This window comes from Gymnogyps californianus, chromosome 2, assembly GCF_018139145.2.
Source record: "Gymnogyps californianus isolate 813 chromosome 2, ASM1813914v2, whole genome shotgun sequence".
NCBI classification, from domain to species: Eukaryota; Metazoa; Chordata; class Aves; order Accipitriformes; family Cathartidae; genus Gymnogyps; species Gymnogyps californianus.
The window spans coordinates 103165191-103186550 of NC_059472.1; the positions used below are offsets into that span (position 1 = coordinate 103165191).

Sequence of the window (21360 nt, forward strand, 5' to 3'; positions counted from 1 at the left end):
GTGCAAGTCTGTGACTGTATAAAGATATATGAAGTGTAACTTTTTGCTAAGAAGGAAATATAATAGTTTCAGTACACAATCTGAATTGTTGAAGTCCTTCAAATAATTAACTCTGAACATTTAAAACTAAACGAGGTAAATGCTGTCGGCCAAGGAAGATCATACAGAAATACAGGTCGCCCTGTAAAGGTACAGTGCTGTGCTTGGTACTGCATTACCGACAGAGAGCTTTTGAAAACAGTAGCTAGCACCAATCTTGAGCACCCTCTGCTGACCGAACTATACATGGCATTTCTTTAACTGCCGCAAGTCTCCTTTTTAGCCTTCAGTCAAATTAGAGCAAAATACTGAAATGAGGTAGAGGCAAATATCAATGATTTGACTTCATGTTATATGTAAAGACTGATTCTAAAGAGAGACATCAGATTGAAGCGTATTTAGACGTTGGGATAGTTGAGCAAACTGCAAAAGTGTTCATGAAAACCAGATTTGTAGTCAACTCGATATTAAGAATGGATCACCTTCAGTTTCTCTCATTTTGATCTTTTAAAACATAATGTTTTACTACAGATGTAGTAAATCATTGGTGTTAGGATAAATCAGGACACAATTGAAAAAAGACACACTTAAGAACATTATGAAATCTGTGGCCAGTATTTGTCAAAATGAGTGCCTTACTTCAAGCAACTGAGTCCACTATTTAAGTACAGTTGTGGATATAGCTCACTTACAGTTTTTATTGTAATAGACTGAACTAGAGAAGGCTAAGCACCTCTAAAAACCTGGAGAGGACTTTCAAGTTTCACTTTGAGTATCGAAACTCAGATGATGTTGAGTCTGGAAAAGGTAATGATATAAAATAGATCAATAAAGGAGGCAGAAAGAAAGAAATGTTTGAGTCTTCATTTTCTTTTAGCATTACAGATATTACTAGCTACAAAAGGGAAAGTTGTTTCTAAAGTGATTATTTCAAACATAGATATTATGCAGTTATGAATAGCTTGTTAAAGTAAAAACAGGCAAGGCACGGGTAATTTCAAAACGTAATAAACTTATTTTGCTTTTAGGAGTGTTTAAACCTCTGTTTTTGAATATGCATCAAAACATTTAAAAAAAATTACCTACCTGCAGCTTATTCTTCTTCCTTTGGATGATAACCATGTATTTGTTCTTGAGTTTTAAAATATTTCTACTGTTTTAAAGGCCTATCTGTTGGATATGGGCTGTTTTTTGTAATACAGACAAGTAAATGTAATTTGTTTCTTTGGGGATAGAATTAATGCTAAATATCTAAAAATGTTTCTTGAAATCGGTGTAGAGTAGACGTAATTCAGTTCCATAAACCTGCTATATTAACATAATGCTAGATATTTCAGTTTGTTCAAAGTGATGTTGGGTTGCATTAAAGCTAGGATGAATGATGCATACCTTTTTTGTCAAAGGAAATACAGAAAATGTTACTGGAATCAAATGGACTGTTTTCTGGTTATTACTTTTGTATAACTCCACTGGAGTGGACTAAATAACTAAAGTTTATTTCTGTTTTACTAAGTCAAATAGAACCCCTCCCCCACACCACCACAATTATTGCTCTAATTCTAAAATGAATAAAACCTGTAATAGGTTTTTAGTGCTTCAGAAAATGTTTTCAAGGTTTGTCATTGTTGCTCTTGCAGCTAAACAAGTGATTGGGATGTTTGAAAATGGATCTAAGAAAAAGCAGGGATAGATGACTTTTTTCACTAAAAGGTCACTTTATATATTTCAGTGTTTTCTTTGCTTTTCCTACCTTTGAATCTACTGCTTAAAAGAATGAGTAAGATATTGATTAAAAAGTGTAACATACTGTATGCAAGATTTGGTGGGTTTTATGTTAATCAAGACAGGCTTGTAGAGAAACATGTTTCTCAGCCCATTACTTGAGTACAGTGAATTAAAGATGCTTCCTAAACTTGAATTCACTTACTTTACTGGTTTTGATTCATGGTTATATTAGCTTAATGTGGTTACCTGGATTGCTGAGCAGTCAAGAATTTGAATCGTAGGAATAACCTTAGAATTAGGAGACTCAACAAAGAAGAAACATTTACAGATTCCAAAGTTGCTGTACATGTTTTTAGTGTCAAAGATTAAGGTAAACGGGTAATGATGTGTCTATTTAGTCTTTAAACACAGATTAATAATCTGTTATTCCTAGGGACTACAGGAAGGGTTCAACAGATAATTGAAGAAAGCCATAGGGGTACAGGTATATGCATCCAACTGTATATAGTAATCTATATAAAAAATATTTTTTTATAAATTATTAAATGCTATGAATCATTTTTCTTAGACAAAGCTTGATTTTTGTCAGCCCAAAGAAGAAAGATATATTATTTGAATTTTAGTAATTTTAAATACTTACCTTGCTTTTTGCATAGCTGTTACATCTAAGTTTAGACTAGAATTAATGAAAACATGAATAATTGACTAGCATTCAAGGTTTAATAAAGTTAAGTTCAGAGCATGTATTAAGAATAGGAAAGAAAATTTTTATGTTTGTGGTGCAAATTAAAGCCAAAGTCTGTCTCAAACATATGTATCATGAAATTTCATTGTAGTCAATATGGTGTTTGTCAGTGCAGAACCAGACTGATTACTGAAATATAATTACCTTCGTGGAGGAATTTGGTTGCGGGGGGAAGTCTCTCCTAAGATGGTGCCTTAATACTTCAACAGTATTAAAGTAGGGCGCTTAAAAAAGGCTATTTATGAGCAATTATTTCTAATGCACTTTAAACTGTAATTGAATAAAAAATGACTGCACTAGACTATTTCGAGAAATCTTTACCGTTGTGCAACATTTAATTATCAAATTTTGCATTTCAGTATTCTAGCGTAAAAAAATTTTCTCATCTTCCAAGTAATATACTTTTTATAATGTTAGAAGAATTGTTCTATTACTACAATAATAGCTTCAGAGGATAACCTTTCCCAAAAGTTAAGCACCTAGGGCAGCAATAGCAATATTGCTGTTCATGTTCTACTTCAGTAGTCAGAAAGGGTTTTTGTTGCTTTCAACTTTTGGTAATTAAATTAAATTTTTTTCTTATAAGATAATGACTTCTACCTTGTGGTCTAAAATGTGAAGTTTAGAACTTTAATCATTCCCTCATTCAAAAATAAAGTATTTTAAAAACTTGTAGGGTTTTTTTGATGCAAGTAGACAACGCCATAGTTTTTATTGATGGTATAAGCCATTATTTTACTGAGAACCATTAGCTATTTAAAACTTTATGCATAAATTAAAGAGGAGCTAAATGGATTTGCAGTTCTTGCCATTAGTAGCATTTTAGATTATACAGGCAATTATTGTGTTCATTATCGTAGAGCAGCCCCTTTGCAAAACTATTGTGGTTGTCTTAGACATTATGTACAAATTTTCCCTTGGAGATTAAAATTTCTAGTGTTTAATTTTGTTAACACAGTTGTCTCAAATAGAACAAATGTTATGACAAGTAGAAGAAAATTTGCTTTTCTAATATGGGAAATAGCAATAAATGTGGAAAATTACTCCAATTTTTAACTCATCTGTTTCTTATATTGTCATAATCATTCTGGTTATGAGTATTTTCAAAAGGAAAGGAATCACTTTCTTAAGATGGTATATTTTACAAATGCTTTGATAAAATCACAATGTAGTTAAAATTAAGTTTACCCACTTTTCCAATATTCAGATGAATTTTAGAGAATGTTAGTGAATTTCTACTTGAAATGTATCTGGATAATTCAACAGTGTTTCATTAGTTTGAGTGCAGAAGTTGTTTAAGTGGAAAGGCACAGAATTAAACTAATTAAGTATATTTCACTATGTTATAGTAACTAATTTTTGAGAAATGGAGAATGCATTTCTATTAAAACTTACTTTCTTTGTGTGCCTTAAGTAGGGTTTTGGAATTGCCTTCACTTGCTATAGTAAATGAAAATACTAAAATTGACTATGGACAATAGTATGATCTATATTAAAAAGGATGACATTATTAGTAACAAACCAAATGTTCTTGAGCAGGAGATGTATTGTGTGAAAATTTTTCATCATCAACTTTTTTATTCTCTTAATATGTCTCCAAACACATTTTTGTTGGATTCCAAACTTAAATTCACATCTGTCTTCATCAATTAGAAAGGTATTAATGCTTTGAATTAGCTACGTATCAGTGTGCAGTGGACTAAATTTAATGTTTCTGTCCAAAAAGTGGCATTCTTTCCAAAGAAGCTCTTTATTCATTTCTATTGTGGGGTGGGGTTTTTACGGGGGGGGAGCTGAGGGGAGAGATAGGCTTTCACTACCATGATGCAGGAAAAAAAAGTGTGAGGTAGTGGTTATGCATATTGCAAGACAGTGATTCTTTATTTTATTACAAAAAAAGACCAACTCTAGAAGGCCAGATTAAATCATTCCTTTCACTTTTTAATGGGATTTGGATGAATAGAGTAAAATATGCACTTTGCATTCATTGATAGCATCTTTAGGTTGAGGTAATTGAGTCTTTTTTCCCTGACTGAATGAATAATGACTTCATCTGATCCTCAGCGAGGCCTGAAACTTAGGCTGCCTTTGTCAACGCAAAAAGATCTGGGCTTTGAAACATGCTCTACTTCCCTGGCTTAATTTTTCTTCATTTTAATCCAAAAACCTATTTTTCTCAATAATTCAAGCATAAACTATGTAGTAGTTGAAGCAGCGGAAATTGCAAGATATTTGTCCTCGTTGTGCTGCTTTTTAAATGCAGCTGATAAATCAGCCGCTGTGGTCTTCAGCTGCCTGGTTCTCTAGGGAAGGGACAGCCCATGTATAAGCAAGATTGCTGGAATTTTTAAGAACTATATTTAAAGTGGTTCTTTTGCAGACTGTTTGTTATCTAAGGAAGTGTTATGTTTTACTGGTCTTACTGGCAAGACTTGGAGATAAAAGGGGCATCTGTGACGGGGCCTAGGAAACTCTTCCTGACATAATTTTCCCACATATTTTACTGACTACAAGAGCATCCCAAAAAGTGGAGTATAAATACTTAGCTTACCGCATACATTATTGAAATGGTGAGAGTCTTAGTTACATAGCTTAAAAATATTTTTTTCATGAGAAACAGTGGATGAAAGATAGCCTCTCTTAATGTTTTTGCTAAAATGTTTCTAAATCAAATACCTTTTTACTTGTGAAAAGTTGAAGCTCTGTTTTACTATTTTGGTTTGAAAATGGATATTCCACTTGATTGTTGTTTTTTATTATTATATTGAATAACTGAAAGCTTCATACAATTAAAAATTATTTCTATGAAATTACTTCAGATTTACAGATCAGTATGGGAGTATAGTTACAAGTTACAGTACACTAGTTATATGAATGAGAAGGTAGTTCTGTCACATTTGTCTCTTGATTCTTGAATCTAACAGGTTTTTGATCTTCTAGCAGTAAAGGAGCAGTAGCTACCCTACAAATATAATATACAGTGCCAATATTTTTGCTGCATGCATGACAGAAGAAAATTGTTCCTGCTTATCTGTTCATCTTTAATTGTCTTTTCTCCTTGCCCTCCTGTGTTCCTATCCTGGATCAGAGGATGGGGGAGGGATGCGTCAGACATAAAGGCATTCAAAAGGCCTGGCTGGGACAGTTCGCACTGGTTCTGGGAATTGTTATTGTCCTGTAACCACGGAACATCTATTGCATGCAAGCATAGGAACAATAATCAGTTCAGTTATCAAAATGCAGTTAATTGTTACAAGTGCGTGGATTTTTAATAGGTAGGAATAAAAAAGCCAATAATAGCTAATTGTTTGCACCGCAAAAGTGTCAATTTAAGAAAAACTCATGACTAACTTGATTTATACTTCTTCTAGGTTGGCTTGCTGGACCTGGAGTTGAATCAACTGACCAAAGCCCTGTTTTTGGCTTTAGTTGCACTGTCAGTTGTTATGGTAACCTTGCAAGGATTTGTAGGCCCATGGTATCGCAACCTTTTCCGGTTCCTCCTCCTGTTTTCCTATATCATCCCGATCAGGTATGTATAAGAATGAAAGAAAACCACGGATGTCTAATTTCACTGAATGTGGCTTTCTTGAAATTTATACTTGCTTCTCATTGCGAAGGAAATTGATCTTATCAGGAAGCTGAAGGAGAAGGTGCCAGCAAATCTGCTGATTCTTGAAGGATCACTGTACAGAAAACAATACTGTTGTATTTTTTTTTTGTATAATGTTCATCTTGCTGGAGTAATCAGGATATCTAATCCTTCACTAACATAAATGTATTAATAAGGATACAATCTTGGTATATTTGAGAACGTGGTTTTAGGAAACATGTATTTGAATGAATTGTTAGGTGTATTTTGGAATTTTATTTTTAATGCCTTAAATACTGAGTATGTTCCATTTCCCTGGTTAAAATAGACTTTTTACTACAACAATGATTAATTTAAATTGAATGGCTGAATAATGTAGGTGCACTTTTACATGAGAGGACTTTTAACATGTGTAACCAAGTAGAGACTTGCCCTGAATTAATTAATTCATTAAGCATGAGTACTGTATATTCAAATTGCAGATAAACTGGAACAGGAAATAATATCCACGTGTGTAATCAAGTCTTCTATGGACACAGAAGTGATAACACTGACTCTGAAATTTTTTTTTTTTCCCTTGAATGGGTATTGCCTTTGCAAAATGGAAATACTCTCTCCTGTTAAAATACCCAGTGTTTAGATTAAGGTGATTGTTAATTTTAGATGCTCTCTGGAACTCTTCAGTTTAAGATATGTCATTCACTAAGCCCAGTGGCTAGCCACAGAGTTAGCAGCAACTAAACCGTAGACAGGTTTAAGACCTATCTCCTCAGGTTTGCACACAATATTTAAATCCATGTAGTATAAGGAAAAAAAAAAAAACAGGAGGATTTCATTAGGTATTTTAATCTAAGCTCACATGATTTACATGTTACTGTTTTCACATTTTTTAAGTACATGTCTGTGTGAAGGAAACTATCATATTTGACTGAGTTGATACTCAGGAACTATCTGTCTTAAGGTTTTATAACTTAAAGAACTTGTATTTTTATACTACTTCTGTGTTGCAAGAGCAACTGATTCTGTTGGGAAGTTGAAGGAGAAGGTTCCAGCAAATCTGCTGGGGAGTTGAGGTGATCTCGTTGTAGAAACTGGTCATCTTAGAACAGTTTCCAGTTCCTTGAAATGGCTCTTTGTTTTTTATTTACACATTAGTGTTTCACATTTGTGATACCTTTCTAAACACTGTCATTGTCATAACTCCCTTACTGCTTGTATGATGATGCCGTTCAGGTCGTGTTGTCATTCCCCCCATACGCACACAGTTATTGAGTATTAAGCAACTTATCCCTGTGAAGAGGCAAAAAGTGCTGCATTCAAGTGATACGTAAGGTCTGCATATTGCTGAAAGATGCACTTAATCATCAAAGACATGTAGGGGAAGGGAAAAATGAGCTAAGAGTATAAAGGATCACTTGTCAGTCACTGTGTTCTTCCATAATAAACATACTAAGCCAAAACTTATTAAAATGGTTAAAAGACAGATATATCTTTGTTACTGGATGCAAGAGGATTAAGAGCATATAGGTGGTGTAAGTAAATTTGGCTCTATATAGACAGTTCAACATATGCCACTGAAAAACATGTTGATTGAGCAGCTCATTTTCAACTTAAGAGTTGTTTAGTGGACTTCTAGAATAGTTCTGTTCCAAAAATAATTTCTAGGAACACCTAATCCCATTTTTCAAGTGCTTATGGGAGATAATATACAAAGCGGAAGTATTAGAGAATGTGATTGGTTTCGTTTTGAGATGGACTATATAGTTATTCTATGGAAGATCAGACAGCAATATATCAGAGAATGCTTTTCTCTCTAGAGATTTATATATTTCTATACCAACTTTTCTTCAACTCAGATCATTCATATACAGGGTCGCTTCCCACACTGTCAGCAAAATAAACAACTCTAGTCATGCCGGTGTTCAAATATAACTACACTTCTCTTCCTCTCTTCTGGATGTTAAGCATGGAAATGACTTATTCTTTAGGCTGTATTTGGAGTGTAAACTCTTAGAGACGAAAATTACAAGACTAATGACACTGAAGTACCAGGTGTTGAGTCCTGTCGTTATTTTTAAAATAGCTATATGGGGGAAATAATGAACTTTTCACAAGTAAAGGAAATGAACGTGGGAGATTAGGATTGACTGGTAGAGGCAAAGCATATCTGAACTCATGCACGCATAAAATGTGTTGATTGATGGTTTTAGAGAATTCAGGAAGTTTCTAAATATAGAGCTTTTTTGCAGTTGTGTTTGGCTTTTGGTTTGCAGGGCAAGGGAAATTCCAGGTATGCAATAAAATTAATTTTCCATGGCCAGACATGTTTGGTGAAGATCATCAGGAGGTGGTAACTAACTGTTAGCAGAGTTTAACTGATCTCTGTGCAGCCTCTCCTGTAATTAATAGGAAGAGGAACTTTTTTTTGCTCCACGGAGCAGCTAGTTCTTTGTGATTCAGCTGCATCCTAAATACTCCTCTAGATCAATGTTGCTTCACTGTGTGAAGGGTATTACTGTGGGGCATGTAAGACTTCAGAAGTATAAACATAAAACAACTGTTAAAAAAACCCCAACACAACCAAACAAAAAATACCCCAACAACCAACACCCCGCATCCCCCTGCCCCAAAAAAACCCCAGCCCACAACATTGCACGCATTCTGTAGTGTACAAGGAATCAAGCAAAATGGAGAAAAAGTAGTAGTAAACAAACATTGAAAGCTTAGCCTAGCTCTTAATTGGTTTTAAGTTAGAACCATTACGCACAAAATGTTTTGAACAGCCCCACACCCCCCGAAATGTTTGGCCCTTAAAAATTACTCTTCTGTAGTTGATGTTTCTTTTACCCCTATGGAGGAAGCATAGCCCAGGGAGCCTCCATAGGCAATCTGCCTGCCTACAAAGTTAATCTATTTGAATTTCTTAAAATTTATTGGGAAAGGAGGATAGAAAGCAAGTCCTTGACAGACTGTCCAAAACGAAATAAATCTCTCTAGGATTATGCTCGCCCGTTCTCTGAGTTTTCCCATGTTCCTTGGTATTCTTAGGCTTTTTTCTAGTTGGCTCTAGCCAGTTTGAGATGCATTAATGCCTATCCATAGGTTCCTCCAGTGTCACTGAGACCATTTCATTAACTTGTTTTAAATAAAATCATTGATTGAAATACATTCTCCATTAGTTTACAAGATCTTGTCTGACTTTGTCACCTGGTGCAGTTATCACATAGCAGACTGGGGGGAGCATGTGTCCTCAGATATGTCCATATCTTCCACCAGCGTGGAAGATCTTAGGCCTGTGATGTTTCCTTTTTTTTTTTTTTAAAATAGTAAGGTCCTTTTGTTGAACAGCTTGGGGTTTTTTTGATTGTTTATTTTCTGAATGACAAAGGGCAGAGGGCAAAAACAGTCATGCTAATGAAAAGTCAGCACCTCAGGTAGGGGAAGATGAGGTAAAGCTTTGTCATCATTATGCTTTTACCTGGTTACCCAGTTAAACTCTATCACTGTGGTTACAGATACATTCTCTTTAATTTTATATCTTTTTAAAATCAGGCTTACATTTTTATCAGGAGAGTTTAATTTCCCTTTTATGTGGAACTGAAGACATTTACTGTACACATTTAAAATTCCAATACAAATAATCTAAGTCTTGAGGCATTCTTCCTTCAATTTTTGCAACTACTAATTTGATCAGTAGTTTTAGTTTTAATTTTTTTGAAAAAGCTGTCAGAGAGACCGTTACCAATATTTGGTTTTTTAAGTACAAGAGAATAGAAGAGACTTCATCAATGTGGGATGTGAGATACCCGCTCTCAGCTACTGAGCTGAAAATCCCGGGGTGTATATGGGTGCAGGAAAGATGATCGGGCTGTTAGCCTTGCCACAAAGCAATTCTGTCCTTTCCCCTGGCATTTAGTTGTAGCATCTCTTCATCGGCTCACTTGAGCTGCCGTAGTAATCAGTTCAGAAACGACAGCCAAGGCCAAAGAGAAGGCTAGCCTTAGTGATGGTACTGCACCACCAAACTGGATCCCCTCCACCACCAAGTAGTGGGACTCTGTTTATTCATTGTACAATCTTCTTCAGCACCTTGAAAGACAAAGTGAGTTGCACTTTGACTTGAGTCCTTTTGTTTGTTCGGGGTTTTTTTGTTTTTCCCCCAAAAAATGTAGCCAGGAAAGTTTTTCAGGATAACTTAGGCTTAGCCAAGGAGCGTTCGGTGAAATTATTGACTTGCGTATACGGGCATGTGAATCCTGTAGCTGTACATGCTTCCACTTAGCTGTTAAGAAATGTAGAGGATTTACCATAAAATGATAAGGTATTGACTTGGGATCTGGTAAAAATGTGTATTGTCCAGGCTCTATATTTAGTAGCAGTTTAAAGCTGGATTGACAGGGGCTTAATCAGCCATCTTTTTAGGAGGATCCTTTAGTTTTGGTGTACACAGAAGCTGAAATGGCTTTTGTCCTTTCCTTCAGACACCCCAAGGCTCCTGGGCACTGAGCCATTCTGCCAAAATAAGCTGTCCCAAATGTCTGGAAGGAATGGCCTTGCACTTAAGTAGTAAAGTTTTGGGGCACTACCTGGCTCCCAGCTGCTTTTTGTCTGGGTCTTCAAGAGGAGCATTTAAAGAAAATCCTTCAAGTTATGTCAGTCTGTTTTCAGTGTGCAGTGAGGAAAACACTGCTAGGAAGTCTTCTATCTGCAATTAGTTAATATCCAATCAAATCCCGCATCATAGAAATAGGAAAAAGGAGGTTTTATTCCCGAGATCCAGGGAACTCACACCTATGCAGGACTGTAGTGTCTGTCTAACAGCAGCAAGCAGCTATGCTGCTTTCAATCATATTGTAGTTTGTGCTGTCAATGTTGGAGCACTAATCTCTATAATATATAGATGTGAGAGTATCAATTTATGTAGTCTCACATATACAGACAGAATCTGTTAGATATATGATGCAAAGCTTTCAGTGTGGAAGAGATAAAGAGCTACTCATAAAGTAGTCTAAGCAATCCTTATAAATGTGTATTATGCTTCTATACTATACCATGGTATATAATGCAATCTGTATAGAGACTGCAAAATACTATATGAAGCTTCTTGATATTTTACAAACTAATTTTGACTTCTTCATGCAACAGGAGCTATGGGGTGTCTCTCTCATGCTAAGAGTAAGTCTTACCCTGCCCAGTATGGTGCTGTACTACTGCCAGCTTTTCTTACAATGTCTGATATTCATGCTTCATAGAGAAAGCACAATCAGTTTAAAAAAAAGTCATTTTTTAACTGATCAATCGCAGTAGATCTTTTTCCTTTCTAACCTTGCAACATTGCTTATTTGCTCCTAGTTGTTTTTCTGTTTTTAATCTGATAGTATTACAGTAAGTAATTCCAAATTTGTCTGGAATACACTAAAAATATTCACGTTTTAAGAATTATTTGTATTAGACATCTAATGTCAATATTGTTGCCATTGTATAAGAGGCTTAATGAAAGAAGGCATCTGACCTGATAAATGTAAAAATAACAAAGAAACATTTTTAATAGGAAGTAATTATTGTTATTCTGAGCTGCATATGCTACATCTCTTGTGCCAAGGCACTCATTTGACATGCGTTCTATTTGTATTTTACACTCTACTGTGTTTTCAACCTATAAGAAATTCATAGATTAATTTTCTCATTAATTATTCCCCAGATTTCCTCCTGAGGTTTTAAGTTCTACCTGTGTTACAACATCTAATTATCTGTACCTAGGTTGCATGTGGCCTTTGAAAAACTACACGTGCCACAGTCGCTATAGCAATACAGGGTTGATATGCATTTTTTTACTACACATATTTAAGCGTAAATGTGTGGGATTGAGTTCTCTTTTAAAGTTACATTCATTGCTTGGGTTTTATGTAAAGTGCTGTGTGTACCTTCTTTCATTTCCTTTTATATGCTTACTTAATAGACAAAATTTAGAAAAATTAGTCCAAGAGAACTAGTGAGACCAATTGTGCAGCAAACAAGAACACAGATCTGAGGCTCTTCTTGGGAGTATCAGACAGATAGCAGAGAAAACTAAATAAAAATGTATATAGTGGGCTAAACACAAAAGGAATATTATATTCAAATTTCCTCTCCAAATAAAATATGGGAGAAGGGGAATTAGGGGAAATTAAAGGGGTGAGCTATGGGTTGATTTTTATGGATTTACATCTTGATAGAACATTGAGTTTAAAAGAAGTAACTTCTGTTTTGTTCTATTTTTGTTTGTTTAGTGCCAGTTAGTAGAAGTTGTCAGGCTCCAAAAATCACTTTCAGTGAAGATTTAACTTTCCAGGCATGTTGAAGTTGAAACACTTTTGGTTGTTTCTTGACCGATAATTTTAAAATGATTCCATATCGTTTTTTGGATTGTAAATAATGTGTGTATCTGTGTATAGTTTATGGCTGTTTCAAGCAGGTAGGGATATGGGAAGGTTAGGGGGTATAGCCATAGGGGATTGGGTACAGTTTTGGGTACTAACGTGACCCAAATGTGATCTTCAGTATTTCACTTAGAAGTCCTGAAAATAAAAAGACTACATCTCGATTACTTCATTTATTTTAAAAATTGGATACCACTGCGGGTATTCGTACTGTATTTGGAGTTCTGGCAGGGCTTTGTTTTTTGCTATGAAACTTCTGCTTATATACAGAACTGCTCAGGAAGTTCTTCCTGCCCACCAAAGCTCAAATAAAACTATCATACGATTTTGATTCAAATTCGTACATGAATTTTATTAGGCATGGTATTACTTTGTTCACAAAATTGTCTTTGCTGACTTTATTAGGTCTTGATGCTTTTCACTGAGTCGTGAAAGGCAGAATGCTTCTGGAGTTTCTAAATGTATTTGTCTGAAACTTTCTCAGTGAGGGCCCTTGCTTATTGGCAGATTTGTCCGTTTTGACTAAAAAACAAAATCAGAAATCTTTACAAGGAGACCTTATGTCATTACCATTTGGGAAAAAAATAAAATTTAAAAGTCCTGTAAATATGAATTTGTTTAACCTAAAACACTACTGATGATTTTGAGGGAATAACAGCAAAAGTATCTGTTTTTAACTCGTAGTAAAAAGCAGTGTGGATTCTGAAATGTTGTGTTATCGATTTGTTCTGAAGCTGAGTTGCAGAGAAATGCCACCCTGGGGCTCTTAGTGGAATAAATCCCCAAGTTGGATAAAAGTTGCCTTAGGTTTGCCTGCTCTAGGGTAACTAGTGCTGAGGTTGAGACACAAGAATCTTCACACTATTATGTTCACTAAATATGTCTGTTCTCTGCAACAGCCTTCAAATACCTATATTAACATACTGTGTCTAAAGATTGCATGTTCTCTAAAAATCAGTGTTACTGATGCAAGTGTGCTAATGCTACATATGATGCTGTTCTGTGTGTTTTCATTAATAACTGATATGTATGGAGTCTTTTAAATTGGATAAAATTGAGAAGGATTTAAAAACTGGTGAATTTAAAATGTTTTTGGTTATATAATGAGGTTTCTTAAAGTCCACAAAGGATTTATGAGAAATTATAGCTAATATTGGCAGGCACTGAAGGTAGCTTCATGTTGAGTAACCTTAGTATCTCCTTGGTTTATTGTGTAAAAATTCTTGGACTTTTCAGTCAAGTATTTCTATCTGTTCCTGTGAAGCTCTGTTGGAGAGATTTCTAGTTTTGAAAGCAAACTCAGTATTAATAGGCCTTCATCATTTTTAGTGTTACAGCAGTGTCTGTAATGTGCTAGGTGATAGCTACAATGACTTTCAAAGACAAAAATTTCCTCTGAGACAACAGGTACCAAATGAAGGAAGTCAGAGCAGTATAGAGCGTACAAATTTTAGAATTAATACTAAAAATGCATCTATAGCCCTCATTTTTTGTTTATTTTATTCCTGTTTAATTCTTCATTCATCTTAACAATTCAAGCATGTACCCAATATCTCTCTGTGTACCAGAAAGCTGTCTTGGACTGTACTAGTCATTGTGGAGATGTTTGTCTGGAGGCCAGTGGTGCCAGCTTTCTATTAGGTCCCTCAGCATAAAGGAGGTACACTCTGTTCCACATAGTACATGCTGGGAAGTTAAGGTAATTCCTAAAATGCCTCGATGCTTTGAAATACAGATTTCTCCTCATCGCTCAGCAAGAGAAGCTGTCTTTTTTTGTCTTTTTTTTTCTTTAAATTATATTTAAGTGAGATTATAATTAAATACATACAGAGAGTGTTTAGAACATCAAAACCAGGTAACACACGTGCTTATAAAAGGTGCAAGTGAAGATGTGAACTGCACTTCAGCTTTGAGAGACTTTTCTGAATCTTACTGAAGTACAGTTTTTCCTATCTGGATGACTTTGTAGGTCTCTGCTGGTAGAGCAGCCGTGTGGATTTCTCTATGTGCCATGTACCTGAGACTGCAGCTCTTAAATAGAGCTTTCATTGTGGAATTCCTGTCTCGGTAGCCCAGGCAGAAAAAAAAATATAGCTCAAATGCCTGTTTGAAGTGGGGTGATGAGTGGCTTTCACCCTTCACTTACTCTACTTACTCCTGGCTAGAGCAAATGTCTAGCTGTTCTTAAATAAAGTAAGTGTGCTTGTGTTTCTTTTTTTGAGCTAGGCAGCATCCTTTGTACTTGACTGGCTAACTAGCAGGTTCTCAACCCTAAGAGGAGTAAATCTTTTGCTGTTCCTTCTGTTGACTAATACATATCTCAGTGTAAAGTGTGTTACATTGGTTCTTATATTCTCTCTAACCCTGCAAGTTAACAGACATACATAATACAAATACTGGTTGTTCAGTACTCGCTCTGGATTAAGTAAGACAGGGTAAAACTGTAGTTAACCAGTGTGAGGCAAGTGACTTCCAGTATTTTTGTATACTGTAGCATTTTCAAGAAAAAGAATCTGGTAGAGTCCTCCTCCTGTTGTCTGTCCTAATTTTTTTTTAATATATTTGTGTGTCTGAAGACAACTGAAGTTAGGTATGATATTGCAAAACTGGTTGGGGTGTATCACCAGGTAGGATGGTTTCCTGCTGATGATGATTTTGATGGGAAAATAAGAGCTAGTTAAAGAACTAAATACCATCTTGAATGGTCAAGAATCTTGTCTCAAAAAGGCTTGTTTCTTTTTGTGCTGGAACATGTGTTGTCTTCTGCTGAACAAATTCAGGAAGGAGGGGATGTGGAATAAACTGAATTTTTTCAGTGTGTGTTGAAATTTCAGATGTTCTCACAATTCTAGTTAAATGCATCTCTTCTTTATGGGATATTGCAGTTTGTGACTCACTATTCCCTCCATTGTTACCTCGGGTAACTCACAAGCAATCTATTGCTGTGATTGCAAGAGGACAGATGGAAACTGTTTGTGGCTGCTGTTTTGGTTATGCTGTAAAGCAGCACCTCAGGACTGTTAAAAAAGGTCTGAACTGCATTAGCAGTATTTTGACCTTGATATATACCTTTGAACAGTTTTAAGAGTCATGTTACTGTAAACCTGTTACTAAACTTGGGACTCCGAGTCCTGTGCCCCGGGCGAATTAGCTACAAATTGTTCACATAGCCACTGTCCTAGCTGTGTTTTCAGTATTTCTGTTAGAGCAGAGTCAACAGAAATGAACACATGCCTATTCCTTAGTCACTGTTCCTCTGATATGGTAGCAGAAACATGGTGAATAGCTAAAGGAAAGTAGCATTTTAGTTTTAGAACAAGGTGGCATAGAGTTTTGGGGAAGAGCAATGTGATTAAAGTTATCTCTGACCAGCATCAGTGAAGACTTTTTTATTATAACATAGGAATACAAGGTGCAAGGGCAATTAATTCTTCTATGATGTAGACATGGAAATATTAACAAATAAATAGGCAGACACTGAGTGAACTGGAAGAAAATACTTCTGATTTTGCACTTCCATATATAATTAGTAAAATTTGCTGCAAATTACAATTTCTAGTACAGAGCTACCCAAAGGTTCCTTAGTGCTGCTGGCAGTAGCAGCTCCAGCCCACATGCTGTCACATGAGGGTGCATTTCGCTGCTTGGGCACTATTCTCTTTTTGCAATAGAGAGCCTCTGTAACTACATTTTGGGAAGAACAGCAGCCTTGTTGATTGGTTGGGGTGGGAAGGAGAAGTTGACAAACCTAGTTGTACTTTCCTAAAGAAAAATCAGGTTTTTTAAAAAATGATGACTTGAAGAGGTACAAAAATATTTGTACTTTCACATCATAAAGAAAACATAGGTGATGGTGGGGTTTTTTTTAACAGATAAAAACTGTGACTTGAATAGTGATCTGGTCTTGTTGATAAAGTGTATGTAATATTCTCATCTGTATAAGTGTACTAATGTAATTATGTCAAGAATCTCCACAAAGTGTTGCAATCTGTCTCATGCAGAAGGCATGGTATTGCATTTGTTTGTATTGCAGTAGCTTCTAAAAGTCTGGGATGGAGCCTGAATTTCTAATATGATATGTACTCTACAAACACATAACAAAAGCATTGTTCCAAAATTTTTGTTGCATATAGTTTTAAGATTTTTTTTCCCCCAGATATCCTAAAAAGAGCTTATAGTTTTATTTTTATGGTTATAACTTTTACTTTGCCTAATATTCACACTGATGATGGTATAAATTTCCTTTGCAGTTTACGTGTGAACTTGGACATGGGTAAGGCAGCCTATGGGTGGATGATTATGAAAGATGACAATATTCCTGGCACAGTTGTTCGAACTAGCACCATACCAGAAGAGTTGGGACGATTAGTTTATTTACTAACGGATAAAACAGGTATATCAGGTTACAATTCTGAAATATAATGACTTTTATAAAAATTGTAAACTTTATTCTGTATTTGAATATGTTAATGTAAGAGTGGATTTAGACTACTGATTTTTATTTTTCAGTAAATTTTTAAGCATGTGCTTGAGGACTTTGTACCAGTACCAATAGGCTTAGGTAGGCCGGTACTTACATGTGAAAGTCAGTATTTGGTAGTAATCTGATTTATTCCAGTGGGAACACTCCTGCTATAATAACAGGACACTGGATAGCATTAATAAGAGTACCATATATCTTACTCTGAAAAGACTCCGGATTAGCACTCAGGGTGCTGTTTTGTTCTGCACCTCATTTCTACTGCAATATTGTATGATAGTAACAGTTAAGAATGGCCTTCGAGAGAGCAAGTCATTTCCAAATGCCACCTTCTTTCTTAGCATGTAGAAAAGTGTATTGCTAATTATAGTGTGGTAGTTCTTCAAAGCAAGTGAACAATTCTTCTTTTAACAAGTTTTATTTCAGTTAGCTAATGATTTGTATGCTATTTGAAACTGCGTATTGATTTTAATTGCACCCTTCATCATGATAATTTATGTAACTTTAAGAGTGCTGTCTCATCAAAGGCTTGAAATATGTAATTTACAGCATATGTTTGGAAAAAGGGAAGTATGTTCGAAAATAATGAATTTTCAAAACAATGCAGTAGAGTTCATTTGCCCAAAGCACTACTTTGTAAGCAAAAACAATGTATACTTCTTAAACTTTTCTGATAGAGAACCCAGTTACCATACCAAACTGGAAATGCAGTTCAGGTGTTCAGGTATTCTGCTTACAGTTAGACTGCACTGAAAATTTTAAGAGGAATGCTAACAGTTCATTCACCCAACTCTGCAATCCAGGAATTATATTCTGACTCTGGTGACCAGCTTATAGTCTGAGGCACAAGGATCAGTGTACTATCTTCTTTTCCTCAAGCTGTATGTACCTACTACCCTGTTTGAGAAATAGAAGATTGTTTAAAAAAGAAAAAAAAGCTACTGCAGTTCTACTTCTAGAAAGACAACCAATACACTTAATACAACAGTAATTAAAAACAAAGTTTTTCTCCTTAAAAAAAAAAATAATTCCCCCCCCCCCAACATAAAATTTAGTGATACTGGGTTTTTCAAAGCAAAAATACAGTGTTACATCTATAAAGCTTTGAAAGGATACAATTTATTGACTTGCATATACGAAGAGAAACAACTCTATTTTGCTTCTAATTGTTCTTCGGGTTTTTTCAACCCACATCATGCCACTTGCAATCACAGTACTTCTGTTTAATTTTAAGAAGCACTTGTATTCTGGGCTTTCAAAGTGCATACTTAAAAGAGGCTAAATAGACAAATGTTAAAAGTATTTTACCAGCAAATGTGTTTATGTATAGTTTGGAAGATTGCTAGCATTCAACCTCAAAGGCTTTTCAGAGCGCTGAAGTGTACTGAGTTCTGGAGGAAGGTCTGAATCTGTAAGTTAATGATGTAAAAATGAAAATAAAAGCAGTATTCTAGGGCAGTAGTTCCAAAATGTTTTGGACTAACAGTCAGCAGTCTCACCCTATGCATTTTTATCCAAGTGTTAGCTGAAACCTAATGTAAGTGAAAATAAGCCTGGAGTCTCGCAGACATCACCAGCTTCAGAACTGTTGTGGTTTGACCCCAGCCGGCAACTGAGGACCGTGCAGCTGCTCACCCCTCCCCCTCCCCCAGTGGGATAGGGAGGAGGATCAGGGGAAAAAAAAGTAGAACTCATGGGATGAAATAAGAACAGTTTAATAACTAAAGTAAAATAAAATATACTAACTAATAATAATAAAAATATAATAATAATTGTAATGAAAAGGAATATAACAAAAAAAGAGAGAAATAACACCCAAGAAAAGACAAGTGATGCACAATGCAGTTGCTCACCACCCGCTGACCGATGCCAGAGCCGCGATCCGCCCCTCCCGGCCAACTCCCCCCTGTTTATATACTGGGCATGACGTTCCATGGTATGGAATACCCCTTGGGCTAGTTCAGGTCAGCTGCCCTGGCTATGCTCCCTCCCAGCTTCTTGCACACCTGCTTGCTGGCAGAGCATGGGAAACTGAAAAGTCCTTAACTTAGGATAAGTGCTACTTAGCAACAACTAAAACATCAGTGTGTTATCAACATTGTTCTCACACTAAATCCAAACCACAGCACTGTACCACTACTAGGAAGAAGATTAGCTCTATCCCAGCCAAAATCAGGACAAGAACACTGACCGTGGCCTTGCAGACCATGCTCTTCTTCAGATCGTGACGGGAAACACTGCTCAATTTTATTAGTCTTAAATGCCCTGCAAATTTTAAACTATTTTTAATTCTGGATAAATGTGTAGCCAATGTACCTTTTACCCAAGCATATTGGTAGCTACATCCAGTTTCCTTTCCTGAATACGTTTGGTCTTGTTCTGCATTTTATCATAAATGTGAAACATACTGTTAGGTGACGAACAGAATCTGTACGGTTAATCCATGATTGCCATTGCATGATTATGCACTGTTCATGAGAGCTGGCTTCAGTACTTTCTTGCCTGAATTTTCAGTTCTAGTCCTATAAACCAGTTGATTCTGTTCTTCTGCCCACTTAAGGCTTGGCTGTCAGAGGAGAAAGAAGAGAGCCAGTTTTGTAGCCATCCGTCCAAGTGGGTGCTACTAAAAAGCAGGACTAAAAGGCTTGTCTAGTTAAATATAAACAGGTGAAGTTTTTCTCAATGTTGAAAATGAAAGGGAATCCAGAGAACCGTCTGCAAAAATCTTATATTGTGGTCCAAGCTTCACTGGAAATGATTGAGAATTAGTTGTTGAGTCTAAGGAGCATTGCATTACTAACATAATTGCAAGGTAGTCCTTTGTATGATTGTAAATTGGGTTTGTGCTTCATCAATAAGCTTTTTGACAAGAAGCGTCCATCACAGTGGCTCTCTCATTTGCCACAGTAGAATAGAAAATGAAGTATCCCAATAATTGCATTATAGTTTCCTTATTGTGGGACAAGAAAGCAATGTGGTATAATTAGGTTTGATTGGAGTGCATGTTTCCGGTAAGATCTGAAATTAATGATGTTGCTATAGTGACACATCTGTGGCCACCAGTGCGTGAAACATAAAGTAATTCATTCGACAAGAGAAGACATCTGTTAACTGCAAGGATGCAGAGCATATTGACACTGACCAGAAATACTAGACGTTATGTGATAAATGAACAAATGATGCTGAAACAGGAGGACAGATAATTTGTACTTAATCTGCTGGGAGAACTTTAATCTTCTCACTGGTTGCATTTGACAATGCCATTGTTTAAAGAACAATGCTGCAGAGAACTCATAAATTTTAAAACTTAACTCAGGGTGCAGCCTATTAAAGCAATACATTAATTCCTTTGTTAGGGAGTTTTTATCTTCATGTAGAACAAAGCCATTACTAAAAACACCCACTAAAACAACAGGTTTTTTAGGACTCACATTTTAATTATAGCATCCATTACCCAAAATGCCATGTTGTTTGGACTTGAATCACATATAAGTTTGACAGAAAGGCGTCATCCATGGGGGGGGGGACAGTTACAGGGGGGAGCGATTTCCAGCATTTTCCAAGGGCAGCTGAGCCTGATACCTCATCCTCTCCAGGGTACAAAAAGATTCTAATCAAGAAAGAAAAATAAAGATATTTGGCAATATTTATTGAATGTTTTTGTTGCTTAGGATGTGGGATGGCAAACCTTCTGCCATTCACGACAGCTACCAGAGTATTCAGCTAAAACAAATGTGTACAGTCTTCCAAGTGTAGTTATTTACTAATGCATACACTTGTATTTGAGTTCTGTAATTAACATTTTAGTGGGTGTTTGGACCAAATGAGATACTTAACAGATATAATAGTTGAACAGATGCATAGAGCAATGGGATTCTTGATTTTCTGGGAAAGCCTTGTGTTAGAGGTTAGTGTATATGGGCTTTTTCATTAAATGTGCCTAATGTCATGTACTATTAGAATAGTGAATTTCAGTAATTGTTTCTGAAAATTAATCTTTTAAGGTATACTTTAATTGAGTCTTTATCTGTTCAACATAAGCTACCACAGAGAAGGAGTAATTAAAAACAAATGCTAATGGAATAAAGTCTCCTCACTTCAGTTTGATGGATATATATTCACGCTATTGCCCTTACACTTCTTCTACCTCTATGATTTTTAGTACCACTAAGGTTGCAGGGTGAGTAGACCAGACTAGGAATGGAAAGTTCTGATGGAGAGATCCTACAGGAAGCTTCCAGCCATGCACTCAAAGTAGATCAGTCAAAGGAATCCTTACTTTGTGGCTTCTGTTGGACTCCCATCGACTGAAAATACATGGTGTATCCAGTGAGTGTGGATGTTGCTCTTAGGTATTGCT

The 21360-nt window shown here is 35.8% G+C and overlaps 1 protein-coding gene across 1 annotated transcript in view; it reads left to right on the forward strand.

Annotated features, from left to right (window-relative positions):
• Nucleotides 1-21360, forward strand: part of ATP9B (ATPase phospholipid transporting 9B (putative)) — a 172921-nt gene that overhangs the window by 111777 nt on the left and 39784 nt on the right. The window contains exons 12-13 of the mRNA XM_050915840.1: nt 5881-6041; nt 16771-16913. Of these exons, the coding sequence (XP_050771797.1) occupies nt 5881-6041; nt 16771-16913 (304 nt within the window). The remainder of the gene's footprint in view (nt 1-5880; nt 6042-16770; nt 16914-21360) is intronic.